Genomic DNA, 19,619 nt, shown 5'->3' with positions numbered 1-19,619 from the left:
CCTATACGAATCTTGCGGAGTCTATACATCAAGAGGACATTGGGATAGGAACCACTTTATCGAGGATTCCTCAGATAAACAGCCATCAAACAACCAAAGGTCATTTAACTACAAACCATGGCCTAACAGTGAGAAACAGAAACAGGGAGTTAGGTGATGTGTTAATATATTTGAAATGTACAGTTTAAAAAAGCATTTTCTCTTTTAGTACTATTACTGGTTATTTAATATAATATATATTTTATTTTTAATATACTATTTTGTATATATTCTTCTTTCAGACTCCTCCCAGGCGTATACAAACACAGAAGACCCAATACAACAAGAGGAAGGGGAGGAAGAGGACGCTGATGACATACAGAGTAAAACATCTTAACCGGTTGATACATTCAATGCTGTTAATGTCAGAGATGGTGCTGATGAAGGGTTGAGCTATGATGAGGATGATGTGTTGATGTATGATGCGGCTAAACAGCTTGATACAATCAATTCTGAGGTAGAGCCAATACTCATTGAAGATAGCATCAATGAGGACACTGATCATGATATAGAACTTCAAAATAGGTTTCTCACAGCCTTTTACAGGGCTCTAAAAGCCAGAGAGGTCCAGCTACACAAACTTATGGTTGCTTTACTAAGACGTCTGTACAATCAAGATCTATCCTTCTGGAAGAAAACCATGCCACGCTTGATAAGCACCAATCTGATTAAAAAACGCCCAAACAAACGATTAAAGCCGTATGTAACATGGATACTTCTAGAATACCGCCAGAACTGATCTCCTTAATTAACCAAATTAATGAGCTGACACTTCTCCAACAACAACCCCCACACAACAAAGCCCACCTCCTGTAACTCATACACATGATCACCCATTATCACAGGACCCCCCCCACAAATGATCTCCTTAATTAACCAAATGAATGAGAGCCCAGAGATACATTCAACCAGAGATACATTGACAGTTTAAGTTTCTTTCCCATGAGATTGGCTCAAATGCCAGAGGCCTTGGGTTTTGAAAACTCTGTGAAAGGTTGGTTTCCTAATTTCTTCACATCTGAGGAGAATCTACATTATATTGGATCTTATCCCAGTCCCGAAATGTACTGGTGTGATCAAATGTCTCCCAAAGAGCGAGAGAGATTCATGACGTGGTATGAGACAATACGTCATAACACCTTTGATTTCCATAAAGAGATGGAATTATACTGTGACAATGATGTGGTTATCCTGTGTGAAGGATGCCTCAGATTCAAAGAAGAGGTAATCAAAGATGCAGGCATTGACCCCTGAAGTTGTACAACTATTGCATCGGCATGCATGAAAACCTATTGTACATACTTTTTACCTCCAGCATCTATAGCTATTCCATCGCCTGACAACTACCGACGCCAATTCAAGTCATACTCTAGCGGGTCCAATCAATGGTTAGAGTACTTGTCCCAGGATAAAAACATTTTTATTCAACATGCTTTGAATAAAGGGAAAAAAAGATTGGACCCTACCATGTAGATCGTTACACACTGATTGACGGTGTTGAGACAGTGTTTGAGTACAACGGTTGTTTCTTCCATGGTTGTAAATCTTGCTTTGTGCCCCAGGCCATGTGTGTCTTAACCCAAAATACTTTTGGGGATATGTACCAGGAGTTCCAAGACAAATTGGAATCTTTACAGGCTGCTTATGGGTTGAAAGTGAATATGATCTGGGAGCACGAGTGGACAGAACTCAAAAAGTCTGATCCTCATGTTCGAGCTTTCCTTTCCACCTATGACATACCGGAACCCCTGGAACCCCGCCAGGCCTTGTATGGAGGTCATACCAATGCTTTGATATTACGGTATATAGCGCAACCTAATGACAAAATTGGATATGTAGATTTTACATCCCTTTATCCTCATGTAATGAGTTCCTCTTGTTACCTTATAGGGCATCCTGAAATTATTCACCGGGACTTTGACTTACCACAAAACTATTTTGGTCTGATAAAAGCAACTGTTTACCCACCCCGGGGCTTCTTTCTGCCTGTGTTGCCTTACAAGGGACCTCAAGGAAAAATGTTCTTTCCCCTTTGTCGCACCTGCTGTGAAAACAGCAACCAGGAAAAGCCTTGTGATCATTCAGATCAAGAAAGAGCCTTGACAGGGTGTATGGGTCACCATTGAATTCTCTAAGGCTATAGAGAAGGGGTATCGTGTGGCCAAAATCTTTGAAGTGTGGAACCTTTCCAGGAAATCAGACACTCTTTTTAGAGTACATCAATACCTTCTTGAGATGCAAGCAAATGGCTTCAGGATATCCTGCATCAGTCACAGATCAAGAGAGCAAAGACGGATACATTTAGGACTATCATGAAAAATAAGGCATACTTCATGACCCTGACAGAATAGAGGTCAACAAAACCAAAAGACATCTGTCGAAATTGTATTTAAATTCGCTTTGGGGGAAGTTATCCCAGAGAAGTAATATGCTAACAATGTCGATCATTAAAGATCCCGAAAAATGTATGGAATTTGTTTTTACAGACCAATATGAAATTTCACATTTTTCATTCTTGAGTCAAGACATTGCCCTGGTGCAATGGAGACATAACAAGAAGTGGGTTCTACCCCCCGGGTAATGTAAACGTGTTTCTTGCAGCATTTACCACGGCCTATGGCCGACTTGAACTGTACACCCTCATGGAGAAGCTTCAGAGGAGGGTTCTTTACCATGACACAGACTCTGTGGTCTATGACACCTGAAACCCCACCTCTTCAAGGAATACCTGGGTTAGGATAAGGTAATCCTTCTAACCCCCCCCCTTAAAAGATTTAGATGCACTATTGTAAAGTGGTTGTTCCACTGGATATTATAGGTGAATGCACCAATTTGTAAGTCGCTCTGGATAAGAGCGTCTGCTAAATGACTAAAATGTAAAATGTAAATGTAAGCAAACCTGGTGATTGGAACCCCCCCGCTTAGCAACTATCTGAGTGGTTTAATGAGTGAACTCGAAGATGGTGACCATATCATAGAGTGGTCATCCTGTGGCCCCAAAAGCTATGCTTTTAGGACTAAAGACAATCACGTGTTGTTGAAAGCCAAAGGCGTGACTCAAAACTATGAAAATTCCCCCCGTGTAAACTTGGAATCAATCACATGCTTAGTCGCGGGGTTCGTAAATGACCGGAATAGTGAATTAGAAATTCTGAGATCCTACAAAAAGATTGTTAGGGATTAAAAGGGGTTCCATCTACGTAATGCCCCACTTACTAAAAGATTCTGGATAGTCTATGACAAGAGATTACTTTTACCCGACGGGAATTCATCCCCAACATGTAGGCTAAATTACCACCGGTCTTTATACCTCCCTCATCAGCCCCTGAGATTTGTACACATTTATGAATAGGGTTGTAGTTCAATAGTATTTTCATATTGTTCTGGGTTAGGAGGCCGTTGAACTCAAAGATCCTCTCTACAGTTCTATAGAATCCTTTTTTAACCTTAATAAGCTTTGGAGGTTCCGATATCCTTTTGCAATAAAAATCACGGTCCTTATCCTTGATATTATACCAACTATGGGGGTATGTAATCTCGCTGAGACCTACTTCCCAGGCCTCTGATAACTCTATAGTCTTTGGAAAATTGGTTGTATAATTCAAAATTTTGTTGTTCCTATATATATCTGCAGATGCATTAGTGGGGAGAGTCAGGTAAAATCCACTGTGCTCCATGATGCACTCCTGTGTACACTCGAATGATGGTGTTTTTTTATCCTGCATGAGGGTTTAAGTTAACCCCCACTGCCTCCATCAACTCCTCCTCTAATACCCAACTGTTGAACTTTTGTGGCCAGTTTTTCCAACGGACCAACACCCCTTTTTTACCCTTTTTCTCTCTATTGATCCAGAATCTCCTCCACATGAAAGACTGTCTTTACCCATCTTTACCTTCTGGAGTTCCTTCTCATAAAAGGAACCCTCTACAAGCTCCCCATCATGATCTTTTAACTTGTAGACAGGTGGTATACGTGGTAGACATTCGGTAACTGTGAACAGCTCTACGCTATAACCTTGCTCATATTTCTTTGTAGAAAACACCCCTCAACTTGGATGTACGTACCAAGTCCCCCACTATGAATTTAAAATCTATTTTTTTCTTACGAACAAACCATACAGATTTTTAAAGACTTGAAAATAGTTTTCAGAAGAGACCTCGGAGGGTTTCATCCGTATATTCTTATGGTAACTGTAGTTATACCCCTTCACTAAATCTTGAACTATATCCACATATCTATGGGTGTTGTGAGCCGTAAAGTATTTCCACATCCTCTCCTTCAACGTTCTGTTAAAACGTTCAACAACTGAAGCTTTCAAATCCGAACCTGTAGCAAAATGTACGATATTCTGCTTCTTCATGAGTTTCTGAAAAGTATTATTAAAAAATGATTTACCGCCGTCAGTCTGCACTTTCTTGGGTGCTCCTCCTTCCTTCAAGATAGAATCAAAGGCCCGGGTCACCTCTGCCCCGCTCTTATTTTTTAAGACCCTTACAAATGCTATTTCAGAGAAAATGTCTATAACCGTTAGCATGTATCGATTTCCATCATTTTTATCTGCAAGGGCCTGCATGTCACATAAATCTGCCTGAAACTGGGACAAGGGATGAGTAGAAAAAACTCTATTTCATGGAAATTGTTTTCGCACAGGTTTATGCAGAGTGTAAGCATCCTGCTCTGCTAACCATTCATTCACTTGAGCATCGCCTAACCTGCTACCTGTTTCTTCAGATATAGCTCTCTGGAACCGCTCCTTACCACCATAAGACCCTGGGTTAGAGGGGGTATAATACATGTTTTTCATCATCTGCTCCTCCATCCTTCTTGCCTCTTTGATGTACATTAACATTAATGAGCCCCTTTCAGATAACGAAAACATTTCATTTAATTTTTTTGCATTTTATTTTTGCATACACTTTTTAAGTATTACGTATTTAGACAATTCAGGATACGTAGCATGATATTAGTATCCGTTTTCTCAATGACCCATGCATGCAACACATGGTATACTTGGTTAATATTTACAGGCTTATATCGCTGAATTTTTAAATCACATACATCCGTTATATAAGTATATAAACAACAAATATGATACATGTTACAATTAAATGATGGTTCAAACAAATAAACTAAAATCTTAGACAAGGATGTTTCTAGTTCTTCAGAATCATCCACAAGACGTGATACCAGTTGTGACCATTGTAGAGTCTCCCCTGTATGTCTTACATGTCTCATGATTTGTTCCATTTGTAACACACACTCTGCATTAACCCCTGTATTGTTGGATGTGTAGAACTCTGCATTAATCCCTGTATTGTTGGATGTGTAGAGCTCTACATTAACCCCTGTATTGTTGGATGTGTAGAGCTCTGCATTAACCCCTGTATTGTTGGATGTGTAGAGCTCTGCATTAATCCCTGTATTGTTGGATGTGTAGAGCTCTACATTAACCCCTGTATTGTTGGATGTGTAGAGCTCTGCATTAACCCCTGTATTGTTGGAAGTGTAGAGTTCTGCATTAACCCCTGTATTGTTGGATGTGTAGAGCTCTGCATTAACCCCTGTATTGTTGGATTTGTAGAGCTCTGCATTAACCCCTGTATTGTTGGATGTGTAGAGCTCTGCATTAACCCCTGTATTGTTGGATGTGTAGAGCTCTGCATTAACCCCTGTATTGTTGGATGTGTAGAGCTCTGCATTAACCCCTATATTGTTGGATGTGTAGAGCTCTGCATTAACCCCTGTATTGTTGGATGTGTAGAGCTCTGCATTAACCCCTGTATTGTTGGATGTGTAGAGCTCTGCATTAACCCCTGTATCGTTGGATGAGTAGAGCTCTGCATTAACCCCTGTATTGTTGGATGTGAAGAGCTCTGCATTAACCCCAGTATTGTTGGATGTGAAGAGCTCTGCATTAACCCCTGTATTGTTGGATGTAAAGAGCGATACATTGTTCACTTTATTTTCAATAATTTGGTGCATAACATTTGTAAATTTTCTCAAAATATTTGTATTTATTTATTCTCTCTAACATCGTATGCAAATTGTTACCCATTGCTTTATATCTAAATAAAAAATATATATTGTTACTCATTCTCTTGGCGTTTATTGAGCCAGAAAGTCACCAAATCAGCCACCAAATCTTCCTTGTATTTGTTGTCATCCACCAGTGCGTGCCTGATTTCTTTGAGTTCCTCGTGGATGAAGATATCCTCCTTCAGTTACTGAAGGAAAGCCTCTGTTACACCATAAACCCTGGGAATAGATGGCACAAGACCCACAGACTCCAGGGCTCTGACCATCGATGGTATAAAACGGCAGGACCACAGTCTTTTCACCAGTTCCTCAAAGTGATTGAAGAAGTAGTACTTGGGTGGGTCATATAAACACAGATGTCGTCGTTGGCTGGGGTGATCTCACAACCGATGCATTTTTCTCTTATATACTCTCCAATCACCACATCTAAAAGTGTGGCTACAGAGGCCTTGATGGTGTCCACAAAAAGAGTACTGACCACCCCATCAAACACATCCTCATGCTGTGTACATGTAGGGGGTGACGGGGGGGTTGCCTGGGGGGTGTAGAAAGGAGGGCTGTGAGGCATAGAGTCCTTAGGGTCTGGTACCCATGACGTATCGGAGTCCTGATATATGGTATATGAATATCCATGGTATATGCTGAAATGAAGAACCAGAGGAGTTATGGTCACCCCTTTTATTGTTGAACCAGTCCTTTGGTATCGGGGCGTGGTTAACGTATCAGCCACGTATTTACTTTTTTCAGGGGATGACACTTCTGGGGGTTCCTTTGAATCATAATCCTTAGGATTCATATGTATAATGCACTTCCTTAGTTTAACAATACTCTGCTGGCATTGGCTCTGTACAAAAAGAGCATCCACTAACTGTAACATTTTCAATTCCATTATATCCCAACTTTGAAAAGGAATAAGCATACGCAACCTAAAATCCCTAGTCAGTCCACCATCACGGATGTTACTGTTGCGGATTTTCTCGTTGCTGATATTGAACTCCACGCACCCACATGGAAGTCCGTTCTTTCTTTGTATTTTCACCCTATGAAATATTCTTCCTGAGGAGTCAGGGGCACCTTCCCAATGGGTCTCGTAGCCCGTGAATAAGCTATACCCTTTTGTGATAACTCTCAGTTTGGGACACACCACCTTGCATTACATTACAGTCATTTAGCAGACGCTCTTATCCAGAGCGACTTACAGTAGTGAATACATACATTTCATTTTCATTTCATGCATATTTCTTTGTTGTTGTACTGGCCCCCCGTGGGAATCGAACCCCCAACCCTGGCGTTGCACACCCCATGCTGGCGTTGCAAACACCATGCTCTACCAACTGAGCCACAGGGAAGGAGAAACACATGCCAGTCTTCAAGCCTGTAGTCCACTCCTAAAGTCTGGTCTGTATATTCTTCTCCTTCGGCTATGGTATAGAGTTTCACTCTACAGGCCGGGTAATCAAACATATACCCCAATAGTTGTCCATTAGACATCAACACTTGATCTTTCAGCACAGTTGCGGGCGGTATTTGGGTTCTATACATATATTTAGAAAACGCTTTTTTGGTGCATCATATATTGATGCTTTATACTCTTCCCTTTCTCTATGTTTTAACCGGGGTCCTGCTTTCGATGTTAAGGTCGTCACGGGTGTGTCAGTGATAAAAAAATCCATGTATTGTTTCCTTCTTCTTTAGTGTTCTGGGGTTTATCTCTCAAGGTTTCTTGTCGCTCGTAGTGTACACAGCTCTTTACTTATACCCTACCTTATTCCCTACCCCCCCGGAAATTACTGTTTCATATACAACAGTCAGGCCATAAGTTCACTACAACAGTGGCCATACTCTTTCAAATATTCAAACCCATTCCACAGTTCAACGAGGTCACTACACTTCAATCATCATGAAAGCTTTAATGCAAACACATGCTTTACCCTAAACAGATGCATCAAATGTTCAAACACATTCCACAGTTCAACAAGGTCGCTACACATCAATCACCTTGACAGCTTTAATGTAAACACAGGCTTTAACATAAACAGATGCACTATCAGCTTACATAAACACTCACTCGATAGCGTGAGAACTTCTGGACAGGATGTACATATATGGGCATAACCACGTGACCCATAAAATACCTCATCAATCACTTTTTGACCCGTGCCGAATACTGTATTCTCTCTGGTATACTCGGGAGTGATGAGCGATGAGCCCGTCTACAGCGCCTGACCAGAAGACCGCTCCGTCTGCCCCTTCTGCGGCGTCGTTGTTTTGGGTTGCCTACTTGGATCCGATCCATTGTCCTGGGTGGTGTTCCAAACAGAGGATCCGCTTCGGGAAAGTCGTATTCCCGGTTGTAATGATGGTAAGTTGACATTGCTCTTATTTCCAATAGTTCTTCCTGGCTGTATGTAATAAGACTTAAGATTTCCTGGGGTAGCAATGTAAGAAATAATACATAAAAAACAAAATACTGCATAGTTTCCTAAGAACGCGAAGCGAGGCGACCATCTCTGTTGGCGCCACACTTTCAGTCCATAACATCTAACAGAGGAGGTTTTGTTGTTTACTAGTCTTTTAACCTCTATGGGCTAGGCGGGACGAATTCGTCCCACCTACGTAACAGCCACTTGAAGCCTGTGGCGCGATTTTCAAAACCTTAAAAATCCTATTACTTCAATTTCTCAAACATATGACTATTTTACAGCTATTTAAAGACAAGACTCTCGTTAATCTAACCACACTGTCCGATTTCAAAAAGGCTTTACAACGAAAGCAAAACATTAGATTATGTCAGCAGAGTACCAAGCCAGAAATAATCAGACACCCATTTTTCAAGCTAGCATATAATGTCACATAAACCCAAACCACAGCTAAATGCAGCACTAACCTTTGATGATTTTCATCAGATGACAACCCTAGGACATTATGTTATACAATACATGCATGTTTTGTTCAATCAAGTTCATATTTATATAAAAAAACAGCTTTTTACATTAGCATGTGACGTTCAGAACTAGCATACCCCCCGCAAACTTCCGGGGAATTCGCTAACATTTTACTAAATTACTCACGATAAACGTTCACAAAAAGCATAACAATTATTTTAAGAATTATAGATACAGAACTCCTCTATGCACTCGATATGTCCGATTTTAAAATAGCTTTTGGTGAAAGCACATTTTGCAATATTCTAAGTACATAGCCCAGGCATCACGGGCTAGCTATTTAGACACCCGGCAAGTTTAGCACTCACCAATATCAGCTTTACTATTATAAAAGTTTGATTACCTTTTGTTGTCTTCGTCAGAATGCACTCCCAGGACTGCTACTTCAATAACAAATGTTGGTTTGGTCCAAAATAATCCATCGTTATATCCGAATAGCGGCGTTTTGTTCGTGCGTCCCAGACACTATCTGAAATGGTAAATCAGGGTCGTGCGCATGGCGCAATTCGTGACCAAAAAAATCTAAATATTCCATTACCGTACTTCGAAGCATGTCAACCGCTGTTTAAAATCCATTTTTATGCCATTTTTTCGTAAAAAAGCGATAATATTCCGACCGGGAATGTCCATTTAGCTAAACAGAGGAAACGAAACAAAGCTTTCGGTCGACGCGGGCACGAGCCTGAGTCTCACAGTACTGTAACCAGCCACTACCCAAATGCGCTACTTTTTTTCAGCCAGAGCCTGCAAAGCCACGATTCCGCTTTTTGCCACCTTCTGAGACCCTATGGCAGCCGTAGGAAGTGTCACGGGACAGCTAAGATCCTCACTCTTCAATAAACAGAGACAAGAAGAACGACACCTTGTCAGACAGGCCACTTCCTGCCTGAAACCTTGTCAGGTTTTTGCCTGCCAAATGAGTTCTGTTATACTCACAGACACCATTCAAACAGTTTTAGAAACTTTAGGGTGTTTTCTATCCATATGTAATAAGTATATGCATATTCTAGTTACTGGGTAGGAGTGGTAACCAGATTAAATCGGGTACGTTTTTTATCCGGCGGTGTAAATACTGCCCCCTAGCCCTAACAGGTTATAGTCACGTCGTCATGGTCTTCTGGCCAGGAGAATCAGCGAGACATCATCCTGACAAACTCTATAGAAAGAACACAAACTATGAGTATAAGTATGGTGAAACGGGATGAAAATAGTATTGGTAGTAGTAGTGAGCAACCTTCACCATATATCACTGTCCTTCTCATATTCTCCACTCTGATCTGATTCAGAGGGGTTGGGTTAAATGCAGAAGACACATTTCAATATCCCCCTTTCTCTTTCCTTTAGTTCTCCCCTCGTCCCCTCTCTCTCTCCTCCCCTCGACTAGCATCACTACTCTGGACGGTTCTGACTTAGAATATGTGGGCAACTACAAATACCTAGGTGTCTGGCTAGACTGTAAACTCTCCTTCCAGACTCATATTAAACATCTCCAATCCAAAATTAAATCTAGAATCAACATCCTATTTCGCAAACAAAGCCTCCTTCACTCACGTCGCCAAACATAGCCTCGTAAAACTGACTATCCTACTGATCCTTGACTTCGGCGATGTCATTTACAAAATAGCCTCCAACACTACTCAGCAAACTGGATGCAGTCTACCACAGTGCCATCCATTTTGTCACCAAATCCCCATATACCATCCACCACTGCGACCTGTATGCTCTAGTCAGCTGGCCTTCGCTACATATCAGTCGCCAGACCCACTTACTCCAGGTCATCTATAAGTCTACTAGGTAAAGCTCCGCCTGATCTCAGCTCACTGGTCACGATAACAACACCCACCCATAGCACGCGCTCCAGCAGATATATCTCACTGGTCATCACCAAAGCCAACACTTCCTTTGGCCGCCTTTCCTTCCAGTTCTCTGCTGCTAATGACTGGAACAAATTGCAAAAATCGCTGAACCTGGAGACTTATATATCCCTCACCAACTTTAAACATCAGCTATCTGAGCAGCTAACTGATCGCTGCAGCTGTACATAGCCCATCTGTAAATAGCCCATCCAATCTACCTACCTCATACCCATATTGTTTTTATTTACTTTTCTGCTCTTTTGCACACCAGTATTTCTACTTGCACATCATCACCTGCATATCTATCACTCCAGTGTTAATTTGCCTATTTATTGCCTTACCTCCTCACACCATTTGCACACACTGTATATAGACTTTCTTTTTTTCATTTGTGTTATTGATTGTACGCTTGTTTATTCCATGTAACTCTGTGTTGTTGTTTGTGTCGCACTGCTTTGCTTTATTTTGGCCAGGTCGCAGTTGTAAATTAGAACTTGTTCTCAACTAGCCTACCTGGTTAAATAAAGGTCAAATAAATAATAATAAAATCCCCTCTCTCCCCTCTCTCCCTCACCCTCTCCCTCTTCATCTCTCCCTCACCCTCCCTCTGCCTCTTCCCCATCCTCCCCCTCTCTCACCTTCAAAGTTCACCAAACCGTCCCCTTTTCTCATTGAAAGCATCCCTGAGCTCCTTCACTCCTATCATGTCTGCTTTATCTGCCAACATCTTAGGACCCATCAGCTCCAGAAAGTCCACTCTGCTGCCACCTAGAGGAGGCTGAAAGGGATTAGTAGAGATGGGTGAAGGAGATTTAGTTAACCATTAACAGATAACATTTATGGTGGTACAAAGTGTCACAAACCAAACCTGTTTTGAAGGAACACATTTCATACTCTACAGTTTCTAGAGCTCTGTTTACAGTCAATATTAGCAGAGAACTCACAAGTAAAGCTCAACTAGTCGGTTAAGAGGAAGGGGCACCGGGTGGGCTTCTCCCAGGTATGTATGTGATTAATCATTTGACAGTAACATGAACTATATGTAGTTGATTAAAGTGATTGTTACATGTACCACTAAAACTTCATGATAGGTATTTCATCTTATTTATTGTTTTTAATATGTTTCTACTACGTGTTTTGTAATTAGGAAATGTTTTACTGTTGTTGATCAAACTAACGTGTCATTGAAAGCGACCGTCGAAACGGTGCCAGAAAAAATGGCAATGATTGTTAAAAGATAAAAACTACTGTGCATGTAGACAATTAAACTTGAAAATATTCAAGGAACATTAATATGTTCTAGTAATTATTTATTTTATATATATATATATATATATATATATATATATATATATATATATATATATATATATATACACGTTTCACCTTTATTTAACTAGGCAAGTCAGTTAAGAACAAATTCTTATTTACAATGACGGCCTACCCCGGGCCAACCGTAACGACGCTGGGCCAATTGTGCGCCGACCTATGGGACTCCCAATCATGGCCAGTTGTGATAGAGCCTGGAATCAAACCAGGCTCTGTAGTTACTCCTCTAGCACTGAGATGCAGTGCCTTAGACCACTGTGCCTCTCAGGAGCCCTATATTGTTATATTGTTGGTCATCATTTAATTTTTACCAAATGTATTTCAGTCAATTAAAACTATGACAACGTATGACTTGAGTCTGTTGTGACAATCAGGTCAAACTGTTTTTGACAGAACCTTATACTTAGAAATAATATGATTTGTTAATATGTTCTTAAAGTTATTTGACATATCATTGCTTTAACTAATCAGAATCATAGACAACAAGGTAACCTTGAAAGTGTACTTTCTTTCAGATGTCTTTATGGTTATATGGTCAGGTACTATCAGGTACTCTCTTCATACTGTCAGTAATAGGAGTGTCTGTCATATATTTACAGACTAATGCTGTGCTGACTCGTTCTTAGACCAGGTGATCTGTAGGGTGATCTAGATGAACTGTGTAATAGCCTACATTTGTTAAACGCGACTCTAAATGTAGCAGGACATTGTCATATTAATTGTACACATTCAAGTTCACAAAAATGGTTTTACAATTAACATCAGGCCGTGGCTTATATTTGTACTATGTAGCACATGGGAATGTGTGAAACTCACTCCTCAGCCTAAATTGTCTCCACTCACACAGATAGAACGCCATCTTGCTGTTGAGTAAATGGGTCAGGTGTTAATGAATTACCAGGCTAGGTTATTAATGAATCACTGTTCTCCATCAGATCAATATGTCCTAAAATGGCAGAGTGGTGTATACTTAAGCAATAAGGCCCGAGGTGGTGTGATACTGTATATGGCCAATATACCACAGCCAAGGGCTGTTCTTATGCACAATGCAAACAGTTATATAGTTTAATGGATGTGATATGAGAGGACTGAGGATAGATCAACAACATTGTAGTTACTCCACAATACTAACCTAAATGACAGAGGGAAAAGAAGGAAGCCTGTACAGAATAAACATATTCCAAAACATACATCCTGTTTGCAACAAGGCACTTAAGTAGAACTGCAAAACATGTGGCAAAGAAATCCACTTTTTGTTCTGAATACAAAGTGTTATGTTTGGGGCAATCCAACAAAACACATCATTGAGTACCACTCATCATATTTTCAAGCATGGTTGTGGCTGCATCATGTTATGAGTATGCTTATCATCGACAAGGACAAGGGAGTTTTTTTTCTTTCAATTTGCTCCATTTAGGCTATTTATTAAGAGACGTTCTCCTCTCAGCAGCCTCCTTTGCTGTCTAGCAATGATCAAGAACCAACTTGAAAGAGCATGAAGAATTTAAAAATATATAATTGGCAAACATTTTACAATTCAGGTGTGCTCTTAGAGACTGACCCCAAAAGGTGTTTCTAACATGTATTGACTCAGGGTGGTTATATACACTGCTCAAAAAAATAAAGGGAACACTAAAATAACGCATCCTACATCTGAATGAATGAAATAATCTTATTAAATACTTTTTTCTTTACATAGTTGAATGTGCTGACAACAAAATCACACAAAAATAATCAATGGAAATCCAATTTATCAACCCATGGAGGTCTGGATTTGGAGTCACACTCAAAATTAAAGTGGAAAACCACACTACAGGCTGATCCAAGTTTGATGTAATGTCCTTGAAAGAAGTCAAAATGAGGCTCAGTAGTGTGTGTGGCCTCCACGTGCCTGTATGACCTCCCTACAACGCCTGGGCATGCTCCTGGTGAAGTGTCGGATGGTCTCCTGAGGGATCTCCTCCCAGACCTGGACTAAAGCATCCGCCAACTCCTGGACAGTCTGTGGTGCAACGTGGTGTTGGTGGATGGAGCGAGACATGATGTCCCAGATGTGCTCAATTGGATTCAGGTCTGGGGAACGGGCGGGCCAGTCCATAGCATCAATGCCTTCCTCTTGCAGGAACTGCTGACACACTCCAGCCACATGAGGTCTAGCATTGTCTTGCATTAGGAGGAACCCAGGGCCAACCGCACCAGCATATGGTCTCACAAGGGGTCTGAGGATCTCATCTCGGAACCTAATGGCAGTCAGGCTACCTCTGGCAAGCACATGGAGGGCTGTGCGGCCCCCCCAAAGAAATGCCACCCCACACCATGACTGACCCACCGCCAAACCGGTCATGCTGGAGGATGTTGCAGGCAGCAGAATGTTCTCCACGGCGTCTCCAGACTCTGTCACGTCTGTCACATGTGCTCAGTGTGAACCTGCTTTCATCTGTGAAGAGCACAGGGCGCCAGTGGCGAATTTGCCAATCTTGGTGTTCTCTGGTAAATGCCAAATGTCCTGCACGGTGTTGGGCTGTAAGCACAACCCCCACCTGTGGACGTCGGGCCCTCATACCACCCTCATGGAGTCTGTTTCTGACCGTTTGAGCAGACACATGCACATTTGTGGCCTGCTGGAGGTCAATTTGCAGGTCTCTGGCAGTGCTCCTCCTGCTCCTCCTTGCACAAAGGCGGAGGTAGCGGTCCTGCTGCTGGGTTGTTGCCCTCCTGCGGCCTCCTCCACGTCTCCTGATGTACTGGCCTGTCTCCTGGTAGCGCCTCCATGCTCTGGACACTACGCTGACAGACACAGCAAACCTTCTTGCCACAGCTCGCATTGATGTGCCATCCTGGATGAGCTGCACTACCTGAGCCACTTGTGTGGGTTGTAAACTCCGTCTCATGCTACCACTAGAGAGAAAGCACCGCCAGCATTCAAAAGTGACCAAAACATCAGCCAGGAAGCATAGGAACTGAGAAGTGGTCTGTGGTCGCCACCTGCAGAACCACTCCTTTATTGGGGGTGTCTTGCTAATTGCCTATAATTTCCACCTGTTGTCTATTCCATTTGCACGACAGCATGTGACATTTATTGTCAGTGTTGCTTCCTAAGTGGACAATTTGACTTCACAGAAGTGTGTTCGACTTGGAGTTACACTGTGTTGTTTAAGTGTTCCCTTTATTTTTTGGAGCAGTATATATATATATCAATATCCAATCAAGATATGAGTGTTTTATTTTTCATACATTTAAAATTGTTCTACCTCTTTGACACATTATTTTTGTCTAAATCGTTGACCTAAAATGACAATGAAATCCTTTTTAATCCCACTTCATAACACAACAAAATGTGGACAAATCCAACAACAATTTGTGGCTATAATTTCATTAGAAATTACTGACAAGTAAATGATCAGCTAAATCACATGATGATGTAAGTAGTCTATCCTAAATCAACTGATTTATCATACTAGCCTAACACAGCAGCCATTAGTAATATCTTATGAGAGTATTGAGGCAGTACTGGAGAGATACCTTGGTTTGTTAAGACACTATTATTTATATGTGTACTGTGGTATTATCCCCAGTACAGTAGGCCTACTCTGATGTTGTGTTTAAACATGTTAATATAATGGTGTTTACTCTTCTAATTTACAGATTGATATGGGACTAGACCAGTCCTCTTCAGGATTGTGAGTCCTCTCTGAGAGTTCTAATGAGTTATCAGATTGATATGGGACTAGACTAGTCCTCTTCAGGATTGTGAGACCTCCTCTCTGAGTTTTATAATGAGTTATCAGCAGGGGGCTGAGGGTGGTGCCATCACTAAAGAAAGACAGAAAGATGGGTCACCAAACAAGGATCTTGATGAGACCATGGACCCTGATATGAGGTAGGTGTGGGTGTGTGTGTGTGTACGTCCATTGAAGCACATTGCACTTCTAATGATGACATCTGATGTAGTTATCAGGATAATTGTTTATTTGAGTAATTATCAAGATAACTGCTTATTATAGTAATTATCATGTCTACGGTTTATTATAGTAATTATCAGGATTATTGTGTATTATAGTGAATATCAGGATAACTGTGTATTATAGTAATTATCAGGATAACTGTTTATTCTAGTAATTACCAGGATAACTGTTTATTCTAGTAATTATCAGGATAACTGTGTATTATAGTCATAATCAGGATAACTGTGTATTATAGTCATAATCAGGATAACTGTGTATTATAGTCATTATCAGGATAACGATTTAATCTAGTAATTATCAGGATAAGTGTTTATTATAGTAATTATCAGAATAACTGTTTATTTTAGTATTTATTGACATAACAAGGTATAGTAATAGATTAAATTAGAAAATGCATTTGGAAACTGAAAATTAAATGTCAACTGTATGCTGTTTCCAGTCAGATAATGTTGGAACTCAGTTTCCCCTAATTTAACCTTGTCACGTTCCTCGTATTCTCCCTCATCGGAAGATATGTCGAAATCACTCGATGACCAATACGCAGCAGGTTGACTGTTCCACATCATATTTATTTTAGATGGAAACGACAAAACAAAATAAACACGCAGAGGAGAAAGGTGACAGTTTCACAGGTGAAACGAAACACAGTGCAAAATTACAATTACCCACAAAAATCAAACACAAACACACCCCACTATATGGGACTCTCAATCAAAGGCAGATAGACAACACCTGCCTTCAACTGAGAGTCCCAACCCCAATTAACCCAACAGACATACACTCACCAAACTCCACATAGAAATACCTAACCTAGAACCTACCCCAACACTCACAACCCCACTATACCATAACCAAACATAACTGCCACGTCCTGACCAAATATAATACAAAAAAACCTAAGTATATGGTCAGGACGGACATTACCCCCCTAAAGGTGCATACACTGAATGCACAAAACCAACAGAAAAAAAAAAAAAAAAAAAAAAAACAACACACAATTAACCTCCTAACTAAAGGGAGGGAAGGGAGGGTGGCTGCCGTCAACGACGGCACAGTGCTACACCCCCCCTCCCCAACCCACCTCTATTGGAGGTGGCTCGGTTCTGGCCTACTGTCCAACAGACCGTAGACAGACCTGTTGGGCTTAGGACAGTAGGCAGACTTCTTTGGTTCTGGTTCGTGGGCCGACTCCGTCGGTCCCAGGCTGTAAGCAGACTCCTTCGGTTCTGGGTTGTAGGCAGAATCATCACAGTCATAGTTAATCAACTTTATTTTAGAATTGTGACCAGACTCACCCGGTTCTGGGTCACAGGCAGCTCCCCTCAGTCCCGGGTCGCAAGAGGTTGTCGGATACTCTGGTCCGCACCCGGTGTCGGATCCTCTGGGCCGCACCCGGTGTCGGATCCTCCGACGGCCCTGACCCAGGATTCACCAGGCTGGGGAGACATGATGGATGCCTGGCCCTGGGCACAGGCACAGGACTCACCAGGCTGGGGAGACCCACTGAAGGCCTGGTCCTGGGAGGTGGCACAGGATGAACCAGGATGGGGAGACCCACTGGAGGCCTGGTCCGAGGAGGTGGCACAGGACGGACCAGGATGGGGAGACCCACTGGAGGCCTGGTCCTGGGAGGTGGCACAGGATGAACCAGGATGGGGAGACCCACTGAAGGCCTGGTCCTGGGAGGTGGCACAGGACTCACCAGGCTGGGGAGACCCACTGAAGGCCTGGTCCTGGGAGGTGGCACAGGATGAACCAGGATGGGGAGACCCACTGGAGGCCTGGTCCGAGGAGGTGGCACAGGACGGACCAGGATGGGGAGACCCACTGGAGGCCTGGTCCTGGGAGGTGGCACAGGATGAACCAGGATGGGGAGACCCACTGAAGGCCTGGTCCTGGGAGGTGGCACAGGACTCACCAGGCTGGGGAGACCCACTGAAGGCCTGGTCCTGGGAGGTGGCACAGGATGAACCGGGCTGTGGGGGAGCACTGGAGTTCTGGTACGGACACTCTTTACCCACACTCCAGGCTGAATGCCCACTTTGGCCCGGCACGGGCGGAGAGCAGGCATTGGGCGAACTGGACCCTCCCAGCGCTCTGGAGACACAGTGCGCAACGCCGGCGCAGGATAACCTGGACCGAGGAGGCGCACTGGAGACCAGACGCGCTGAGCTGGCACCATCCGCCCTGGCTCGATGCCTGCACTCGCATGGCACTTGCGGGGGCTGGTATGTAGCGCACCGGGCTTTGAACGTGCACTGGGGACACCGTGCGCTCCACAGCATAACACGGTGTCTTACCAGTACCACGCTGCTTCCGGTAAGCACGGGGAGTTGGCTTAGGTCTACCACCTGACTCCGCCAATCTCCCCGTGTGCCCCCCCCAAAAAAATTGTGGGGCTGCCTCCCGTGTCCGTTGCGCTCCCTCTCCTCATACCAGCGCCTCTCAGCTCTCGCCGCCTCGATCTCCCACTGTGGGCGGCGATAATCCCCAGCTTGAGTCCATGGTCCTTTCCCGTCCAGGATTTCCTCCCAAGTCCATGACTCCAGATAGCCTTTCTCCTGGTGCCTCTCCTTGTGCTGCTCCTTCCTCTGCTGCTTGGTCCGTTGTCGGTGGGTAATTCTGTCACGTTCCTCGTATTCTCCCTCATCGGAAGATATGTCGAAATCACTCGATGACCAATACGCAGCAGGTTGACTGTTCCACATCATATTTATTTTAGATGGAAACGACAAAACAAAATAAACACGCAGAGGAGAAAGGTGACAGTTTCACAGGTGAAACGAAACACAGTGCAAAATTACAATTACCCACAAAAATCAAACACAAACACACCCCACTATATGGGACTCTCAATCAAAGGCAGATAGACAACACCTGCCTTCAACTGAGAGTCCCAACCCCAATTAACCCAACAGACATACACTCACCAAACTCCACATAGAAATACCTAACCTAGAACCTACCCCAACACTCACAACCCCACTATACCATAACCAAACATAACTGCCACGTCCTGACCAAATATAATACAAAAAAACCTAAGTATATGGTCAGGACGTGACAAACCTCTGCAGTATGTACTGCCGTCTTTCATTTCTATCAAACTAATACTCTATTTGTGTTTACCATAAGGGTTGGAAACAAATTAATTTTCCAATCGTTTCTTTCTGAACAGAACCACTTTTTTTGTTCTGTTCCACTGTTCTGACCAGCATAAAAAGTTCTGAACAGGTCTGACTGAGAGAAAAGTACTGGTTTATATTGTTCCTTTCTATTCCGTTTTTACTTGTGAAATTGACATAGTTCTTACATTTAGCTCATTAAATTACTCCACCAATCAGTGCAGATAGAGCAGCTTTGTATGGACCAAGCAAGCTAGTTGTTTACATCCTTGAATGACAGACAAGTGTGACTTACATTTTGCGGGATGGGGAGAGAGTGAGAG

The 19,619-nt window shown here is 42.5% G+C and overlaps 1 protein-coding gene across 2 annotated transcripts in view; it reads left to right on the top strand.

Moving 5' to 3' along the window:
- LOC106598885 (interferon-induced very large GTPase 1) overlaps positions 1-19,619 on the top strand; it is a 157,144-nt gene that overhangs the window by 72,885 nt on the left and 64,640 nt on the right. Inside the window, exons 1-2 of one of the 2 annotated variants that reach the window (XM_045722991.1) lie at positions 11,726-11,877; positions 15,852-16,086. The exons of the other annotated variant lie outside the window; for it this stretch is intronic. Coding sequence (XP_045578947.1) covers positions 15,983-16,086 — 104 coding nt within the window. The 5' untranslated portion in view covers positions 11,726-11,877; positions 15,852-15,982. Of the gene's footprint in view, positions 1-11,725; positions 11,878-15,851; positions 16,087-19,619 lie in introns of those variants that run through there. 2 annotated transcript variants of the gene reach the window in all.

This window comes from Salmo salar, chromosome ssa08 (assembly GCF_905237065.1).
Source record: "Salmo salar chromosome ssa08, Ssal_v3.1, whole genome shotgun sequence".
Taxonomy (NCBI): domain Eukaryota; kingdom Metazoa; phylum Chordata; class Actinopteri; order Salmoniformes; family Salmonidae; genus Salmo; species Salmo salar.
This window is presented reverse-complemented; position numbering and strand designations above follow the sequence as displayed.